General features: G+C 41.0%; 1 protein-coding gene and 1 long non-coding RNA gene across 8 annotated transcripts in view; one reads left to right on the top strand and one right to left on the bottom strand.

Annotated features, from left to right (window-relative positions):
• Positions 1 to 20,040, bottom strand: part of LOC103348026 (uncharacterized) — an 82,983-nt gene that overhangs the window by 11,708 nt on the left and 51,235 nt on the right. The gene's annotated exons all lie outside the window — the stretch shown is intronic.
• Positions 1 to 20,040, top strand: part of LOC100357467 (short-chain dehydrogenase/reductase family 16C member 6) — a 43,147-nt gene that overhangs the window by 129 nt on the left and 22,978 nt on the right. The window contains exons 2-3 of one of the 2 annotated variants that reach the window (XM_051844498.3): positions 5,940 to 6,285; positions 17,464 to 17,595. In XM_051844498.3, coding sequence (XP_051700458.2) covers positions 5,965 to 6,285; positions 17,464 to 17,595 — 453 coding nt within the window. In that variant the 5' untranslated portion in view covers positions 5,940 to 5,964. The remainder of the gene's footprint in view (positions 1 to 5,939; positions 6,286 to 17,463; positions 17,596 to 20,040) is intronic. The other variant, XM_089335263.1, reaches the window with a different exon arrangement.

The following is a 20,040-nucleotide window of genomic DNA, read 5'->3' as shown; positions in this document are numbered from 1 at the left end:
AAGCATGATTTATTGTGACTCCTAAATAGAGGCATTAAAAAATTCTGTCATTAACTCTGGTATCTCTTTACTTTTTTTTTTTTTTTTTTTTTTTTTTTTTTTTTTTTTGGTCAGGCAGAGTGGACAGTGAGAGAGAGAGACAGAGAGAAAGGTCTTCCTTTGCCGTTGGTTCACCCTCCAATGGCTGCCGCGGCTGGCGTGCTGCGGCCAGCGCACTGCGCTGATCTGATGGCAGGAGCCAGGTACTTATCCTGGTCTCCCATGGGGTGCAGGGCCCAAGGACTTGGGCCATCCTCCACTGCACTCCTGGGCCACAGCAGAGAGCTGGCCTGGAAGAGAGGCAACCGGGACAGAATCCGGTGCCCCGACCGGGACTAGAACCCGGTGTGCCGGCGCCACAAGGCGGAGGATTAGCCTAGTGAGCCGTGGCGCCAGCCTACTATTCTTTTTTAATTGTTTTGATTCACTCCTGTGGCTTTTGGCAAACTGAGGGGTAGAGGTGTTAAAACAGAGGGAAAGTGCTTGAGTGTGCCACTGAATGTGCACACAGCACCTGTAGTTGGCTTCTGTGTGCAGGTGGATGTTCATACGAGTGCTGTATTAGGTCCATATGTGGCTTGTGTGTGCTAATGATCATGTGTACAAGTGCTTGTATTTGGCTTGTGTATGTTCCAGTGAACATGCTAACAAGCATCTATATTTGCTTTGTATTTGGCTTGTGTGTGCCAGTGATCTTGCATATAAGTACCCCTATTTGTCTTCTATATGCTACTGGACATGCAAATAAGATCCAGTATTTGGCTTGTGTGTGTAAGTGGTGGTGCACATGAGCACCTAAATTTGGCCTGTATGTGGCTTGTATGTGCTAGTGGTCACATGAACAAGTGCCTGTATTTGGCTTGTTTGTGTTACTGGATGTGCATATGAGTACCTGGCTCTTGAGAGGGTCCTACATCTACCAACAGCTAACAGGGAGTATATGACCTAGATGAAAGCCCATGCAAACCCCTCTTCCCAGCCCTCTTAGCAATTTGATAGTCAAGGCACAACCCTAAACAGTACAGAAAGGCTTTCTGTGCCTTGATGTTGGACATGTTTAGGAATGACTGGCTACAAACTCAGCATCACCATGAAAGAGGCTCTTGTGCAAGTGTCAAAGTAATATTTGCATGGCATTTACAACCAGCAGAATGTTTTCCTACATTTGTTATTTCGATGTGTATTTTCCTTGGAGCTAGATGTTATGCCCACTTCACAGATAATAAACAGATGATCAGTAAGGCAAAACATACCCAGAGCACTCAGCCAGTAGGTCGCGGGGCCAACAGTTGAATCCATGCTTTGAATCCTGCTCACTCTGCCCTATGTGACCTGTGTGACATGGTGCTAATACTCCACTCTCATGGCCTATCATTTAACCCAGAGCACTCAGTACATGCCTGAAAAATGAAAGAAGTTCTTGGAATTCAAAGCCAAGTTTACTGAAAGTTATTTAGGGATGTTATGTATGTAGTGGCCAAAAATGTAGGAGCTCTGGAAGCATAGAGTCTGGGCTCCAATCCCACTTCTACTTACAAACAGCAAGAACTTGGTGAGTTATATCCCAACTGGCTCTTATTCTTACCCCCACAGAGCTATTTTTCTAAGCAAATCAAATAAGGCTCGAAAGGTACACAGTGTCATTTAGCATTAATAAATGTTTGCACATCATAACGCTTCATAATTGTTTTCCTGACTTCCTTGTTGTCACAGTTGCCCAGTGATCCACCTGGAGCAATAATCTTTTCATACCAGCACCTTCTACATCAGGGCTCTTGCATATGTTTTTCTTTTGCTCCAAAATAGAATGCTTTCAGTGGTCTAATCATGTAATCTCTTATCCGGGAACATTTGAACAACGAAGGATTGAAAAAATACTGAACATCTTGTCCTCAATGTGGCCCCAGAGCACAACACTAGGTTTCTGAAATGTAATAATTTTGATAGAAAGCTCCTTGAATTTACTCCAAGATCGATCAAGTCATCTACCTTGAGAACAAACTTTCTTGTACAGAAAAGGAATGAGAAAGTCCTGATCCTGTCTTATTCTCCATATAAAATTCCTGTGACTCAGAAAGGCTTCTCCATCATATCTATATTTGTTTTAAGAGGATGGTAAAATATGGTTTCCTTTCAACTTTGTAATTTACTACATGTTTCTAGAATTGTGCATGAGCCAGATAAGTCTATGTAAGATTAGAAGAGAGGGAACTGATCTCTTTCCTGATTGCAAATTTGAAATCTGCATTAACTCTTAGTGAACATTAAGGTAAGCAGATGAATCTAAAATTTTTTAGGGATGACACCTTCTAGAACTTCAAGGTACTTTAAACATTTGTGGAAAAATTGAATTAAATGATAAATTGATTTTGGCACAAAATATTCTAAAATCATGAGTAGTTTTTCCATAATACACAATTCCATGAACTTTTTGAAGACCTCTCCTATAGTTAATACTCTCAATAGCACCAAATAAGTCCGTGCAGTTGATCTGTAATGTCTTTTCTCCTTGCTTAGTCTTGAAAGCAGCCTTCTTGACAAGACTCAGACGCAATCTGCTCTGCCCGTTATTCTTCACACCCCTACTGAAAACCACTTTCTGAATCATACAGCTCTAGACCATGCCCTTGGTTGTGGCTCAGACTCCATCACTTACTATTTTGCAGCCCTGTGTTTACTTGCCAGGTTCCAAAACCACACTCCGTCCTCCTTAAGGCAGGGCCTGTAACATAGCATCTCCAAAATCAACACCAAAATGGTCTGAACCCAACTTGTGTTCAATAAATACTCAATGGATGCAATGAAAGCTCACGTGTTTTCCTGGGGATCACTCTTCCCTTCCAAAACTCACATCAATATTCCCAATGGTGTTCTGGCAACAATGCTTTCTTTCTATCTTATCACAGTGGGAATTTTTGCTAGATGAAACTAACAGCTAGACAAAGGCAGCCTGAGTCTGTTGGCATCCTTAGCTGTGCCTCAGGGACAACACAAAGTTAATTCCCAACTGCCTCAAAAAGAAGTAGAAGTCATGCGAAGACTCAACTTTTGTTTGTTTGTTTTCCAGGGTAAAGGGGATACTACATTGCTGAGTATTTAAGAACTTGGGCAGTAAACTTAATGTGTGGGTAAAACTCTGTCCTCAGTATTATTAACTGCACGACTTTGGGCTAGTTTCCTGAGTCTCTTTAGCAACTGTTCTCTCAACTGTAAAACAGGGCAGTTTGCAAGAGTTAAACGACTTGATGCACACTGAGCATTTAGAATTTGCCTGTCAGGTGAAAAGAGTTCATAGTATAATATTAATGGTATTGCCATTACTACTACCATCATCATCATCATCATCATCAGTATTGTGGTAGTGGTTTCCTCAAATGACTCTGCTCTGTTTTTTTTTTAAATTCTTTTTTTTTAACTTTTATTTAATGAATATAAATTTCCAAACTACAGCCTATGGATTACAATGGCTTCCCCCCCCCAATAACTTCCCTCACACCCGCAACCCTCCCCTCTCCCACTCCCTCTCCCCTTCCATTCACATCAAGATTCATTTTCAATTATCTTTATATACAGAAGATTGATTTAGCATATATTAATTAAAGCTTTCAACAGTTTTCACCCACACAGAAACACAAAGTGTAAAATACTGTTTCAGTACTAGTTATAGCATTAAATCACAATGTACAGCACATTACGGACAGAGATCCTACATGAGGAGTAAATGCACAGTGACTCCTGTTGTTGACTTAACAAATTGACACTCTTGTTTATGGCATCAGTAATCACTATAGGCTCTTGTCATGAGTTGCCAAGGATATGGAGGCCTTTTGAGTTCACCAACTCTGATCATATTTAGACAAGCTGGATACACAGCAGACTCATAGAATGGCAGATGCCCTAAACAGCACTCTAACCTCAGAATCAGCCCTTAAGGCATTCAGATCCGGCTGAAAAGCCCATGAGAGTATTTCAGGCATGGAAAGCCAAGACACTCTGGCAAAAAAAAAAAATGACCTAAATGAAAGATCTCTGCGAGTGAGATCCCAGTGGAAAGATCAGGTCATCAAAGAAGGAGGTACCTTTCTCTGAAGGAAGGAGAGAACTTCCGCTTTGCCAAGACCTTGTTTTTTTTAATTCTAAGCATATTTTATCTTTTTAAAAATTTTATTTATTTATTTAAAAGGCAGAGTGACAGGCAGAGGAAGAGACAGAATGAGAGAGATTTCCATCCACTGGTTCAACTCCCCAAATGGCTGCAAAGCTGGGGCTGAGCCAAGCAGAAACTAGGAGCCAGGAATTCCATTTGAGGCTCCTTCGTGGGTAGCAGGGTTCCAATTATTTGTGCAATCATCTACTGTCTCCAAACAGGAAGCTGGATGGGAAGTGGAGCAGCCAGGACTAGAACTGGCATTCCAAAATGAGATGTGTGATGTCTCAAGCAGCAGTTTAACCTACTGTGCCACAATGTCAGCCCTTCTGGTTTGTTTTATTTTTTTATTCTTTTTTTAATAGTTATTTATTTTGAGACAGTGTTACAGACAGAGAGAGGGAATGATAGAGAGAGAAGTCTTCTATCCACTGGTTCACTCCCCAAATGGCCCCAGTGACCAGAGCTGGGCCAATCCAAAGCCAGGAGCCAGGAGCTTCTTTCGGGTCTCCTACATGGGTACAGGGGCCCAAATACTTGGGCCATCCTGTGCTGCTTTCCCAGGCCATAGCAGAGAGCTGGGACCCAAACCGGTGCCTCTGCACCCATGTGGGAGACCTGGAAGAAGTTCCAGGCTCCTATCTTTGGATCAGCCCAGTTCTGGCCGTTGTGACCATTTGGAGCATGAACCAGTGGATGGGTCTCCTTCTCTGCCTCTGCCTCTCTTTGGCTCTGCCTTTTAAATAAATAAATAAATAAATAAATAAATAAATAAATAATTTTTTAAAAATGAGAATAAATCTTTAAAATACTATGAGGCTATTTCAAAAAGTTCTTAGGAAAATATAACTAAAATAAATACATAGTTTCTCTTCTAATGCACATTTTCAATGAACATTTTGGACATCGTTTGTATGCATGGCTTTCAAAATGGTTGACCAGAATTAATCTATCTTTTAATTCCATTTTCTACTAACTTTCTGAAGTAGCCTTATAAAACAGAATTTAATTTTTTTAAAAAATCAGCAAATTGTCACCAAACATAAAGCATCCCTCTTTTTGTTTTAAGGTGGTTCTGGGAAAAGGAAGTGGAAGTATTGAGCCAAGAAAAGCCTATTCTAAGTGTAAAACCACAATTCACACCATTGTCCTTGATCCTCAATATTGACTATTTTATTGGCTACCTGTGTATGACTCTGAGTAAAGCTACTCAATATTCATTTTTCTCAGTGTCCTCAATCTAAAATAATAATAATTACACTTGGATTGTCTATCTCAGAGAGATATTGTAGGGATCAGACAAAAATGTGTAAATGCTTTATGTGTATTGTTTTATTTATATTACAGAACACTTGCCTAATGAAAAGCAAATTTTTATTTAAGAGCATCAAAAGTGTTCCTGAAACAGAAAACTGACTGGAATGCAATATCTGGGTTTGCTAGTCACATAATGTTGGGCAAGTCAACAGGCAAAGACTTTGTGTCTCTGTCAAACTATCCTAGTAACCTGTGTCCTGCCTATAGTTCAAATTAACTTATGCCTAAGGAAGGACCCTATAAATTGGGAAAGTTCTTCCTAACAGAAAATATTCTCACAATCATTATTTATATGACTTAAAATTTCAATACATTTGGCAATTATTGTTACAATCTATATTTTGGAGAATTGATGTCCTTTGTATTAAAGGCTTTATATCTACTGCAATTGTTGTCATAATGTAATGGATTTATCAGTTACTTTTTTCCTTATTAGGACATTCCCTTCTTCAATCATCAACATGAATGCAATTGTGGACACCAGCATATTTTTGGGAAAATTTCTATATTACCTTTTTGAGTCTTTAGTTTGCAAGATAATTCCCAAAAACAAAAAGAACGTTGCTGGAGAAATTGTACTTATAACAGGAGCTGGAAGTGGACTTGGGAGGCTCTTGGCCATACATTTTGCCAACCTTGGGGCCATTTTAGTCCTCTGGGACATTAATCAAGAAGGCAATATGGAAACATGCAGATTGATCAAAGAAAAGAGTGATGTGAAAGTCTTTCCCTATAAGTGTGACTGTAGCAAGAGGCAAGAGGTCTACAGAGTCGCTGATCAGGTAAGCCGATGGGAGTTCTTCACTTCTATGGCCCAAAATATTGCATCCAGCATGCACTTTCACAAAAAGAGGAGGAAATGCTTGTCATCAGCTTCCCCAGATGTCCATGTGTCTCCCACTTGATTCTACATGTCAGAAATTCAATTTTGAGAATGGACATTTGGCCTAGTGGGTAAAAAGCTGTTTAATATGCCTGTATCCCACAGCCAAGTACTTAGGTTTTATTCCCAGTTCTAGCTCCCTTTTCCAACTCTCCCCACTTCCATGCAGACTCTATGAGGCAGCAGATGATGGCCCAAGTGCTTGGATCCCTACCACCTGCATAGAAGACCTGGAGGGAATTCCAGGCTACAGCATGGCCTAGCACCAGCCATTGCAGGCATTCGGAGATGAACCAGCTGAGAAGCTTGCTCTCTCTTTCTCTCTCTCTCTCTCTCTCTCTCTCTATTTCCATTGTCTGTCTCTCTCACGAAATATACACATAAACATATACATCATATATATATACATATACATAAACATATACATAATATATACAGAAGTCCAGGGTAAAGGGGATACTACATTGCTGAGTATTTAAGAACTTGGGCAGTGAACTTAATGTGTGGGTTCAAACTCTGTCCTCAGTATTATTAACCACACAACTTTAGGCTAATTTCCCGAGTCTCTTTAGCGACTGTTCTCTCAACTGTAAAACAGGGCAGTTTGCAAGAGTTAAACGACTTGATGCACACTGAGCATTTAGAATTTGCCTGTCAGGTGAAAAGAGTTCATAGTATAATATTAATGGTATTGCCATTACTACTACCATCATCATCATCATCATCATCAGTATTGTGGTAGTGGTTTCCTCAAATGACTCTGCTCTGTTTTTTTTTTTTATTTCTAAGCATATTTTATCTTTTTAAAAATTTTTATTTATTTATTTATTTATTTAAAAGGCAGAGTGACAGACTGAGGAAGAGACAGAATGAGTGATTTCCATCCACTGGTTCAACCAAATGGTTGCAATGCTGGGGCTGGGCCAAAGAGAAACTAGGAGCCAGGAATTCCATTTGAGGCTCCTGCATGGGTAGCAGGGTCCCAAGTATTTGTGCAATCATCTGCTGTCTTCCGAGCAGGAAGCTGGATGGGAAGCTGACTTTGTAATTTCTAGCACAGCACAATACTTGTGGGAATTTGATCAGCCTTTGGTATTCAGTCTTGCCCAACTGCTTTTGCTGGTGACTCACTCACCATCAGGAGTTGTCAGAAACGGGACCTAATCCTGGCTTGGCTTCTCCTTGGTTGTGCAATCTTTACTACATTGCCTGCCCACTCCAGGTCCCTGTTTCTTCATCTGTAAAATGAAAGGGTTGAACCAGATGGTCTTTAAAATCCTATCTAGCTGAGGGAGGTTCCAAGATGGCGGAATAGGGAGGGAGCTCACTGATAGTCCAGGAAAAGATAATTTAGTAAGAGTGGAGATAGTGTAACCTCAGGGAAGAGTTAGGGAAAACACGGCAGAGGAAACTCTTCCGGAATTAGAGGGACACGGTGGATCTATGTGGAGGGCACAGGTACTCACAGCTCGAGAGCTCAGCTGCCAAGAGTCTCTGCACCAGCGCTGGAAAGAGAGGTGAGACGAAACTGCAGTAGGCCGAGAAACTGGCAGAAAAGTGGCAGGAAGAGCCTAGAGGGAATGAGGCTTGAAGCCCCGTGGAAGAAAGTACACCAGCCTAACTAGAGGAGAGAAAAAATAAAAGACAGTTTGGACACAATTCTTTCGCTCCACTCACCTTACAAAGGCATGTGAGCCAATAGAGCAGGCGGCGCCATTTTGGACATACATAACAGCTGTGCCAGCTCGGGCTGCATCCACCCTCAGCTGAGCAGAAAAACCTGACTCTGGTGGGGATAATAACAGGAGACAAAGAGCTAGTGAATGTGTGGAGCTTATGAACCGGGACTGTAAAAAAAAAAAAAAAAACTGAGGGTGTGTAGGAGAACTGACAGTGTGGCTGAGACATGAGTAGTCTCAGTGGGAGATGCCACAAGCTGGGGTAGCCCTGCCTATCCACTGAGATACACTGTAAGGGAATCTGAGCTTACACTGAGGATCGCACAGATCCTTTGTGTGGTCCTTGGGACAGAGCAGACAAATATTACACCCACTGGGGCTAGTGCTCAGGTACTGATCACCGATGAGGAGAAGAACTCAGCTGAGCAGAATTACTTCCCTTCTGATTAAAGAAAGAGAGAGAAGATTTACCATGTTAAACCTGGGTGCGTCACCTTAGGTACACCCTTAATCCTGAAGAACTGAGCAGAGCCCTTTGGCCACACCCACCACAAGCCTCTAGAGATTCACCAAAAGCAGATAGTCCACTTAATCTAGAATCACAGTATAACAAGAAAAGCCATAGCAGTGAAAAAAAATAAGAAACCAAATAAGAAAAAAAAAAAAAATAAGAAACCAAAGAATATCTCCACAATGCCAAACAACGAATGTAAAAACCGAGGAAACAAGAACAAGGAAGACAACATGATGCTCCCCCAAAAAATGTGACACTCCTATACAAGATTATGAAGATGATGAGATAGAAGAAATGCAAGAAATGGAACTCAAAAAATTTATGATAAGAATATTTAGAAGTTATCAAAAACAAATGAATGAACTACTGAAATCCATGCAGGACATGACAGAAAACCTCTCTCATGAAACTGAAATCTTAAGAAGGAATCAAAATGAAATGAGAAATTTAGTAGAACATGAAATTGAGATATTGAAGAGAAATCAAAATGAAAAGAAGAATTCAATAGAACAAATGAAAAACACATTTGAGAGCCTTAAAAACAGAATCAGTGAGGTAGAAGAGAGAATATTGGACTTACAAGACATAACACAGGAAAGTGTACAGTCAAACCAAAAAAAAAAAAAGAAGAGGAAATTAGAAATCTAAAAAATATTTTTGGGAATCTACAGGATACTATTAAAAAAACCAACATTCGGGTTCTAGGAGTTCCTGAAGGCATGGAGAGAGAAAGGATTAGAAGGCCTTTTTAGTGAGATACTAGCAGAAAACTTCCTGATTTTGAAGAAAGAAAGAGACATCCAAGCACAGGAAACACAAGAACTCCCAATAAACATGACCAGAAGTGATGCTCGCCACAACACATTGTGATCAAACTCACCACAGTGAAACATAAAGAAAAGATTCTAAAATGTGCAAGAGAGTGATGCCAGAATACTCTCAGAGGTTCTCTGATTAGACTCACAGCAGATTTCTTTTTATTTATTTATTTGACAGGTACAGTTACAGATAATTAGAGAGACAGAGAGACAGAGAAACATCTTCCTTCTGTTGGCTCACTCCCCAAATGGCCACAAAGCCCAGAGCAGCACTGATCCAAAGCCAGGAGCCGGGTGCTTCTTCCTAGTCTTCCAGTGGGTGTAGGGGCCCGAGGATTTGGGCCATCCTCTACTGCCCTCCCAGGCCACAGCAGAGAGCTAGACTGGAAGAGGAGCAACTGGGACTAGAACCCAACACTCATATGGGATGCCAGTGCCGCAGGCGGAGGATTAACCTAGTGCACCATGGCACCAGCACCCTACAGCAGACTTCTCATCAGAAACCCTACAGGCTAGGAGGGAATGGTGAAATATAGCCCAAGTACTAAGAGAAAAAAACTGCCAGCCCAGGATATTATATCCTGCAAAGCTCTCATTTGTGAATGAGGGTGAAATAAAGACCTTTGATAGCAAACAGAAACTGAAAGAATTTGTCACCACTCGTCCAGCCCTGCAAAAGATGCTTAAAGATATATTACACACAGAAACACAGAAGCATGGTCGTCGATACGAAAGAAGGTAAAGGAAGAAAATCTCCCAGTAAAAGATCACAGGAAGTTCAAAGTATATATTAGAAATATCTTTGGAAAAATGGCAGGGCAAAGTCACTATTTATCAATAGTCACACTGAATGTTAATGTCCTCAACTCTCCAGTTAAAAGACACAGACTGGCTGAATGGATTAAAAAACAAAACCTATCTATTTGCTGCTTACAAAAAAGACATCTCTCAAACAAAGGTGCATGCAGATGGAAAGTGAAAGGTTGGAAAAAGATATTCCATGCCAACAGAAACCAAAAAAGAGCTGGTGTAGCCATCTTAATTTCAGACAAAATAAACTTTAACACAAAAACTGTTAAGAGAGACAAAGAGGGACACTATATAATGATTAAGGGATCAATTCAACAGGAAGATGTAACTATTCTAAAGTATATGTACCTAATTACATGGCACTGGGTTATTTAAAAGATATGTTAAGGGACTTAAAGGGAGTCCTAGACTCCAATACAATAGTATTGGAGGACTTCAGTACTCCACTATCAGCGATGGACAGATCAATCAGACAGTTGATCAACAAGGAAACAGCAGATTTAATCAACACTATAGCCCAAATGGATCTAACAGATATCTACAGAACTTTTCATCATACACTTGAAGAATACACATTTTTTCTCAGGAGTACATGGAACTTACTCTAGGATTGACCACATTCTACTAGGCCATAAAGTAAGTCTCAGCAAATTCAAAGGAATCGAAATCATACCAGCATCTTCTCAGATTACAATGGAATGAAGCTGGAAATTAGCAACTCAGGAATCCCTAGAGAGTATGCAAACACATGGAGACTGAACAACATGCTTCTGAATGAACAATGGGTCATAGAATAAATCAAAGAGAAATCAAAAACTTTCTGGAAGCAAATAAAGATAACACAACATATCAAAACTTACAGGATACAGCAAAAGCAGTGTTAAGAGGAAAGTTTATAGCAATAGGTGCCTACAAAAATTGGAAAGACACCAAACAAATAAGCTGTCAATGCATCTCAAGGATCTAGAAAAACTGCAACAAACCAGACCCAAAACTAGTAGGAGAAGAGAAATAATTAAAATTCAAGAAGAAATCAACAGAATTAAATCAAAAAAATTTAAAAGATCAGCAAAATGAAGAGCTGGTTTTTTGAAAAAATAAACAAATATGACACCCCATTGGCCCAACTAACTAAAAAAAGGAGAGAAAAGACCCAAATCAATAAAATCAGAGATGAAAAAGGGAATGTAACAACAGACACCACAGAAATAAAAAGAGTCATCAGAAATTACTACAAAGAGTTGTATGCCAGCAAAAAGGGAAATCTATCAGAAATAGATAGATTCCTGGACACATACAACTTACCTAAATTGAACCATGAAGACATAGAAAACCTAAACAGATACATGACCAAGTCATAAATTGAATCAGTAATAAAGGCCCTCCCAACAAAGAAAAGCCCAGGACCAGATGGATTCACTGCTGAATTCCACCAGACATTTAAAGAAGGACTAATTCCAATTCTTCTCAATTATTCAGAACAATTGAAAGAGAGGGAATCCTCCCAAATTCTTAATTTAACCAAAGATTTGAAATATCTCTATGATGAGAATTACAAAATCTTAAAGAAAGAAATAGAAGAGGATACCAAAAAATGGAAAAAATCTTCCATGTTCATAGATTAGAAGAATCAATATCATCAAAATTTTGTCCATTCTCCCAAAAGCAATTTATAGATTCAATGTAATACCAAGCAAAATACCAAAGACATTCTTCTCAGATCTGGAAAAAAATGATGCTGAAATTCATATGGAGGCACAGGAGACCTCAAATAGGTAAAGCAATCTTATACAACAAAAACAAAGCCAGAGGCATCACAATACCAGATTTCAGGACATACTACAGGGCAGTTATAATTAAAACAACATGGTACTGGTACAGAAACAGATGGATAGACCAATAAAACAGAATAGAAACACCAGAAATCAATCCAAACATCTATAGCCAACTTATATTTGATCAAAGATCTAAAACCAATTCCTGGAGCAAGGATAGTCCATTCAATAAATGGTACTGGGAAAACTGGATTTCCACGTGCAGAAGCATGAAGCAAGACTGCTACCTTACACCTTACACAAAAATCCACTCAACATGGATTAAAGATCTAAATCTATGACCTAACGTCAAATTATTAGAGAATATCAGAGAAACCCTGCAAGGTATAGGCACAGGCAAAGACTTCTTGGAAAAGACCCAGGAGGCACAGGCAGCCAAAATTAACTATTGGGCTTACATCAAATTGAGAAGTTTCTGTACTGCAAAAGAAACAGTCAGGAAAGTGAAGAGGCAACCAACAGAATGAGAAAAAATATTTGCAAATTATGCAACCAATAAAGGATTAATAACCAGAATCTACCAAAAGATCAAGAAACTCCACAATAACAAAACACTTAAGAGAAGGGCCAACAGCTGGTGCCGCGGCGCACTAGGCTAATCCTCCGCCTTGCGGCGCCGGCACACCAGGTTCTAGTCCAGGTCGGGGCACTGGATTCTGTCCCGGCTCACCCTCTTCCAGGCCAGCTCTCTGCTGTGGCCCAGGAGTGCAGTGAAGGATGGCCCAAATACTTGGGCCCTGCACCCCATGGGAGACCAGGATAAGTACCTGGCTCCTGCCTTCGGATCAGTGTGGTGTGCTGGCCACAGTGTGCCGGCCGCGGCGGCCATTGGAGGGTGAACCAATGGTAGAGGAAGACCTTTCTCTCTGTCTCTCTCTCTCACTGTCCACTCTGCCTGTCAAAAAATTTAAAAAAAAAGTCTTTAAAAAAAATAAGAGAAGGGCCAAGAACCTAAATAGACATTTTTCAAAAGAGGAAATCCAAAGGGCCAACAGACACATGAAAAAATGTTCACGATCACTAGCCATGAGGGAAATGCACATCAAAACCACAATGAGGTTTCACTTCACCCTGGTTAGAATGGCTTACATACAGAAATCAACTAACAACAGATGCTGGCAAGGATGTGAGGATAAAGGCACACTAATCCACTGTTCGTGGGAATGCAGACTGGTAAAGCCACTGTGGAAGACAGTTTGGAGATTCCTCAGAAACCTGAATATAGCCCTACCATACAACCCAGCCATCCTACTCCTTGGAATTTACCCAAAGGAAATTAAATTGGCACATAAAAGAGCTGTCTGCACCTCAATGTTTATTGCAGCTCAATTCACAATAGCTAAGACATGGAATCAACCTAAATACCCATCAACAGTAGACTGGATAAAGAAATTATGGGATATGTATTCTATAGAATATTATATGGCAGTAAAAAAAAAAAGTGAAATCCAGTCATTTGCAACAAAATGGAGGAATCTGGAACACATCATGCTGAGTGAAATAAGCCAGTCCCAAAGGGACAAATATCATATGTTCTCCCTGATCAGTGACAACTAACTGAGCACCTAAAAGGAAACCTGTTGAAGTGAAGTAGACACTATGAGAAACAGTGACTTGATCAGCTGTCCTGACTGTCGAGGAACAACTTACTATTTTATTCCTTTTAGGTTTTTTTTTTGTTGTTCTACTTAATACTATTGATTGAACTCTTTAATTAACACACAATTATTCTTAGGTGTTTAAATTTAACTGAAAAGTGATTTCTGTTAAATATAAGAGTGGGAATAAGAGAGGGAGGAGATGTACAGTTCGGCACATGCTCACTCGGACTTAACCCTAATGGTAGAGCTAGAAACATGCCAGGGGATTCCAATACAATCCCATCAAGGTGGCATGTAGCAATGCTACCTTACTAGTCAAAGAGTTTAAGTTCATAATTGATCATAATGATAGGATTAAGTGTCAAAGGGATCACATAAACAAGACTAGTGTCTGCTAATAATAACTGATAGAATTAAAAAGAAGAGAATGATCCAACATGGGAAGTGGGATACCCAGCAGACTCACAGAATGGCAGATGTCCAAAACAGCACTCTAGCCTCAGAATCAGTCCTTAAAGCAATCAGATCTGGCTAAAAAGCCCATGAGAGTTTCGCAGGCATGGAAAGCCAAGACACTGTGGCAAAAAAAAAAAAAAAAAAAACCCTAAATGAAAGATCTCTGTGGGTGAGAACCCAGCAGAAAGAACAGGCCATTAAAGAAAGAGGTACCTTTCTCTGAAGAGAGGAGAGAATTTCAATTTTGACTATGGCCTTGTCTAAATAAGATCAGAGCTGGTGAACTCAAGAGGCTTCCATAGCCTTGGCAACTCATAACAAGAGCCACAGGTGATTACTGACATCATAAATAAGAGTGTCAATTGTTAAATCAACAACAGGAGTCACTGTGCACCTACTCCCCATGTAGGATCTCTGTCCTTAATGTGTTGTAGTATGCAAATCAACAGTAAAACTACTACCAAAACAGTACTCTATACTTTGTGTGTCTGTGTGGGTGCAAACTATTGAAATCTTTAGTTATTATATACTAAGTTGATCTTCTGTATATAAAGATAATTGAAAATGAATCTTAATGAAGAATGGGATGGAAGAGGGAGTGGGAGATGTGATGGTTGCGGGTGGGAGGGAAAAGCCACTATAATCCAAAAGCTGTACTTTAGGGCTGCACCATGGCTCATTTGTTAATCCTCTGCCTGAGGCACCGGCATCCCATATGGGCACCGGGTTTTAGCCTCGGTTGCTCCTCTTCCAGTCTAGCTCTCTGCTGTGGCCTGGACAGGCAGTGGAGGATGGCCCAAGTGCTTGGGCGCCTTCACCCACATGGGAGACCAGGAGGAAGCACCTGGCTCTTGGCTTTGTATCGGCGCAGCGCACCGGTTGTAGCGGCCATTTGGGGGGTGAACCAATGGAAGGAAGACCTTTCTGTCTCTCTTTTTTACTGTCTAACTATCTGTCAAATAAATTTTAAAAAAGAAATTACTTTTAAAAAATAAATACAAAAGTTATACTTTGGAAATTTATATTTATTAAATAAAAGTTGGAAAAAAAAGAATAGAGAAGCAAAAAAAATCCTATCTAGCTTTAACATTACTTCTTATATTTCATGATTCTAAGTATATGAAAATTCCATCTCAAAGTGAGATAATTCCTTATCATCAGGTACTGAGGATATACAGTATGGAATATAAAGCGGAACCATTTAGCATATTTTAGACTAAATTTTCTCTTACAGTTAGCCTGTTGCTATCCAACTTCATGCTAAATGTTAATGAACACTAACATTCACAGCTAATATTTACTGTATGTGCATATATGTATAAATATTATAGATAATATATGTATAAATGAATATTATAAATGATATTTATGTGTATAAATAAATCATATTTATTTATTGTGCAGACTTTTAACAGCAGTGGGCAAACTTTTAGGTAGTGTTTTAACCACTCTGTGAGGTACGGTGAGGGCAGACATGGACCAAGAGAAACAGGTTGGTGTTTTAGTTTTTTTCCACTCAGTGCCTTGGGGAGCAGAGCACAGGATACAGAGCCACTGCAGGAAGCCTTGGGGTCAAGTCAGTCAGGAGGCAAAAGGATGAGGGAATGAGAGGCAAGTGTCTTAATTTGGTTGCCACTGACAAGAATGGTCAAGGCAGGGTAAGCAGGCTTAGGATTGATTGGTTTAAATGATTTCAGGGAATTCTAGAGCTCCAGTCATCTAGAACCAGGCCCTGTGATCCAAAAGGGTGCATAAGTTTAATAACAAAAGCCCTAAGGAGTTTTCCTTTCCTGTAGCCAACTGAGCTGCAGATGTGGAATTCACTTATTGATTAATTCAAAATGGTTACTGAATTGCTACTTTGTGACATTCACCTTCTAACCCCCTTTCCGAATCTTCCTCATCATTCATTTTCTGTTGCCTTATTTTTTGTTAGGGGCCCAGTAGCATTTGTTTCTTGTAACTCATCATCATCTAAGGGAAATATATGTATTATAGGCCCCTAGGTTTATTTTTGTGAGGAACAAGTAAAATCCAAATCAGCTCTCATTTTGCAAAGCAGGCAGAAATATGACATGAGATGTTCTCAGAAAACTAAATATATTTAGAAAACTAAATATATTTAGAAAGAAAGAAAGAGAGAAAGAAAGGGAGAAAGAGAGAGAGAGAGAGAGGAAGGAAGGAAGGAAGGAAGGAAGGAAGGAAGGAAGGAAGGAAGGAAGGAAGGAAGACTTTATACCAAATATTCCACTTCCTTTGGGCCCATGTGCTCCTGTCTTTGGTCTGGATGTGAAAGCTTGCTCACACTGATTACCTTACCAAGTCAAGGGGGTGCCCTGCTTTAACTGTCAGCCTCTCCTGGGGCTGTCACTGTGGTATAGTAGGTTAAGCTGCTGCTGGCAGTGTTGGCGTCCCACATGGGCACCCGTTCAAGTCCCAGCTGCTCCACTTCCAATCCAGCTTCCTGCTAATGCACCTGAGAAAGCAGCAGAGGATGGCCCAAGTAATATTTTCCTCTGTCCTACTTCTCTCCAAAGTAGCAGTGTCTAATCCATCTAATCCTGCAACCCAGCATAGGCTCAGCAATATTTGCTCCTCCTTTCACAGTTGGTTCCTTTCCACTGCATAAGCACAGTAGTTACTGAATATCCCCAAATTGTGTTACCTGGCAGGCCAATACATAACAATGCCTGGACCAGAAGTTAGAAAGCTAAGTCAGGGCAGGCAATGCTTCTTGATTAGAAACAAAGAAACAGAGATTGTGTCAGGCATAAGGTCCAGGTCAGGATGAGATTCAAAATAAATAAATAAATAAATAAGCACACTTCATGCTTTGCCCCTGAGTGTTTTATCAATGTCACCACCAAGTTACAGTCTGAGACAATGTGATGAAAGAGAGAAAACAGCCCCTCCTCCATGTTTTTGTTTATTTTGTTTATTTGAAAGAGAGAGTTGAGAGAGAAGAGATCTTCCATCCACTGGTTCCCTCCCCAAATGGCCACAGTGGCTAGGGCTGTTGCAGGCTGAAGCCAGGAGCCAGGAGCTTTATCTGAGCCTCCCACGTGGGTACAGGGACCCAAGGTCTCAGGCCATCCTCCACTGCTTTCCTAGGTTCATTAGGAGGGAACTGGATGGGAAGTGAAACCACCAGGACTTGAACCATCACCCATGTGGGATGCTGATGTTGTGAATGACAGCTTTACCCATTATGCCACAATGTGGGCCCCAAAACTGCTGAATTTCTAAACACAAAACAGAAATACAATAGTTAGTATTACAGAAATTACCTGAAAAAATAAGAAAAAATAATGACAGGAAAATGCAACACCGTGACTGGTTTAATGTTTGTCTTCCTTCTGGCCAGGTCAGGAAAGAAGTTGGTGACGTGACCATCCTCATTAACAATGCAGGCATCGTAACAGGAAAGCCCTTCCTGGACATTCCAGATCACATGGTGGAAAAATCATTCCTTGTCAATGCCTTCGCTCATTTCTGGGTAATTCCTCCCTCTTTTAAATATATAATAATGAAGAGTCCATGTATTTCTATAAATGTCTGTTCATCCACATGATCTGCATTTGGGCATTTTCCACTGATAGACTGATGGGGACTCACCCCTGCCATCTTTTATGCTGCCACACCCAGCTCTGTCTTTCCTGATCTTGCCTTATTCCAAAACCTCAGGGAATTCCCTCCACTCTGTGGGGAGCAACTCGGACTAGACTAAGTTACTGGAATTAAGACTTATTCTATGTATCTGCTCTCCCACAATATGGCGCTGAGAAGGGAGTAGCAGCTTCTACGCAGCTGCCTCTCGCCAATTTGATTGACTGAGCTGCAGGAGCTGATCTTGCTCCTGATTGGAGGAGAGCAGCGTACTCGGCGTGTGGGTAGCAGAGTTGGGATTGGTGGAAGAGGACTATAAAGGAGGAGAGAGACAACATGCACCAGGAACATCTATCTGAAGGAACACCTGTGCAGCCCCCGAGAGAGCCCGCCGGCGGTGTGCCGCTCCCCCGCAGAAGTGGGGAATGTGGCAGGGGGAACCGCCCTTCCACGGAGGTGGAAGGGTCGGTAGCCAACCTGGGAAGAACCAGCAGCAAACCCGGGGAGGGCTGAGCAGACGAAAGAACAGCGCAGGGTCCTGTGTCGTTCCTCCACGAAGAGAGGGAGCGACACACTCTACCTTCCCCAGTGTTGAATGGTGGAATTAAAAGATAAGTTTATTTTGGTTTAAAACATTTTTGAATCTATGATGGTTTTTTCATAACACATATTTTCCATAAACTAGTTGAAGACCCCTCATATTAGTCTGTTCAGAAATATATCCACCAAACTACAAATTGAGAGTGGACAGCAATTATACAAGCAATTATTTCATGAGTAGAAGAGGAGTTTGTGCAGAGAGCAGGAACTGCTTTCAGAGTATTGGTGTATGTTCCTGCATGACCAGGCATCATAACACAGGAAACACGGCAGGAGGAATAACAATATTCAGCACCTATAGAGAGCTTGCAGTATGCCTGCATGGTTGCAAATAATTTTCTAATTAACAATCTTATTTATTTGAAATTTTTATTTATTTTCTTGATTTGAAAGGGAGAGAGGGAGAGGGAGAGGGAGAGAGAGAGAGAGAGAGAGAGAGAATGAGCTCCCATATACTAGTCCACTCCATCATATGCCCACAACAGCCAAGGCTTGACCAGTCCTAAGCCAGGAACCAGGAATTCAACCTAGATCTCCCATATCCATGGCATATCTCCAATTTCCTAAGCTAACACCACTGCCTTTCAGGGTTGGGATTAGCAGGAAGCTGGAGTCAGGAGCAAAGCCAAGGCATCCCAACATGGGATGCTGGCATCCGAAGTGGCATCTTCTTTGCTAGCCAAGATGCCTGGTCCTAATGTTCTTTAATTGCACAGACAGGCATAGTGTCATTCAATTATCATTTCACAAATAAGAAAACCGAGGACCAATGGAGTGTAAATGAATTCCCCAAAGGCAAGCAACTGGAAAATGATGCCACAAGTTTACAGAAGGAAAACATGAGAATGGGGAGAAAGACTTGACAGACGAACTGGTGGATTTCTCACTCAGGAGTGTCTCCCCCAGTCCTGGTGTGGTTTAGACACACTGGCCAGGAGAACCATCTTCAGAGTTAGAAACATGATTCATCTGTGCTTTCCAACAGAGTGGCCCCTTGTCATCTGTGGCCATTGAGCACTTGCATTCTGGTTGATAAGACTGAGGGGCTAAACTTTATGTCATTTAATTCACTTAAACATACAGTGAAAAAGTCACAGAAGCCTAGAGGCTGCCACCTTAGACAATGCAACTCCACTCTGCCTGTCAAAAAAAAAAAAAGGGGGGGAGGGACGGGAGGCTGAAGGCGACTTGCATTACCAGAGGTGGTTCTGGTGGGGGGGCTTATACTTCATGCTACTTGAATAATGGGATGGGATGAACAAGCCCAGCAGTGGATGGGACACGCAGAGGTACAGGTGATGAAACCAGGGCCTTGGAAGATATGGTGAAGGACCTTAGTCCTGCATGTCTCTGAGGACAGGACCTCAGAATAGATTTGCTTCACATGTCTTCTGGTTCCTCCCTCTTTCCACTCAACACTTTCATATCACTCTTGATGGTCCTCAGAACTATCCTTGGTCTTTTTCTTAGTAACCAGGAAGCCAATGGGGTAAAAAACCTGCACTGTTGGGCAACAAGCCTGTGATATCCAATACTTACTGAACACCTAACACAATGCTTTACATATAACAGGTGTGCCATATACACTGGTGAAAACCAGTGATTTCCTTCCCTGTACCACTCCACCCTCAAGCTTTGCCCTTTGGGAGGGGGAAATACTGTCTGGGTATATGGAGCTAGGGTACACTCATTCATAATCACATCACAGAGCTGGAACTCATCCTTGATTACTCCC

The sequence above is a fragment of the Oryctolagus cuniculus genome, chromosome 6, assembly GCF_051225735.1.
Source record: "Oryctolagus cuniculus isolate XC-2025 breed Fujian yellow rabbit chromosome 6, ASM5122573v1, whole genome shotgun sequence".
NCBI classification, from domain to species: Eukaryota; Metazoa; Chordata; class Mammalia; order Lagomorpha; family Leporidae; genus Oryctolagus; species Oryctolagus cuniculus.
Note: the sequence above shows the minus strand (reverse complement) of the source record. Positions and strands in the feature narration are given on the sequence as shown.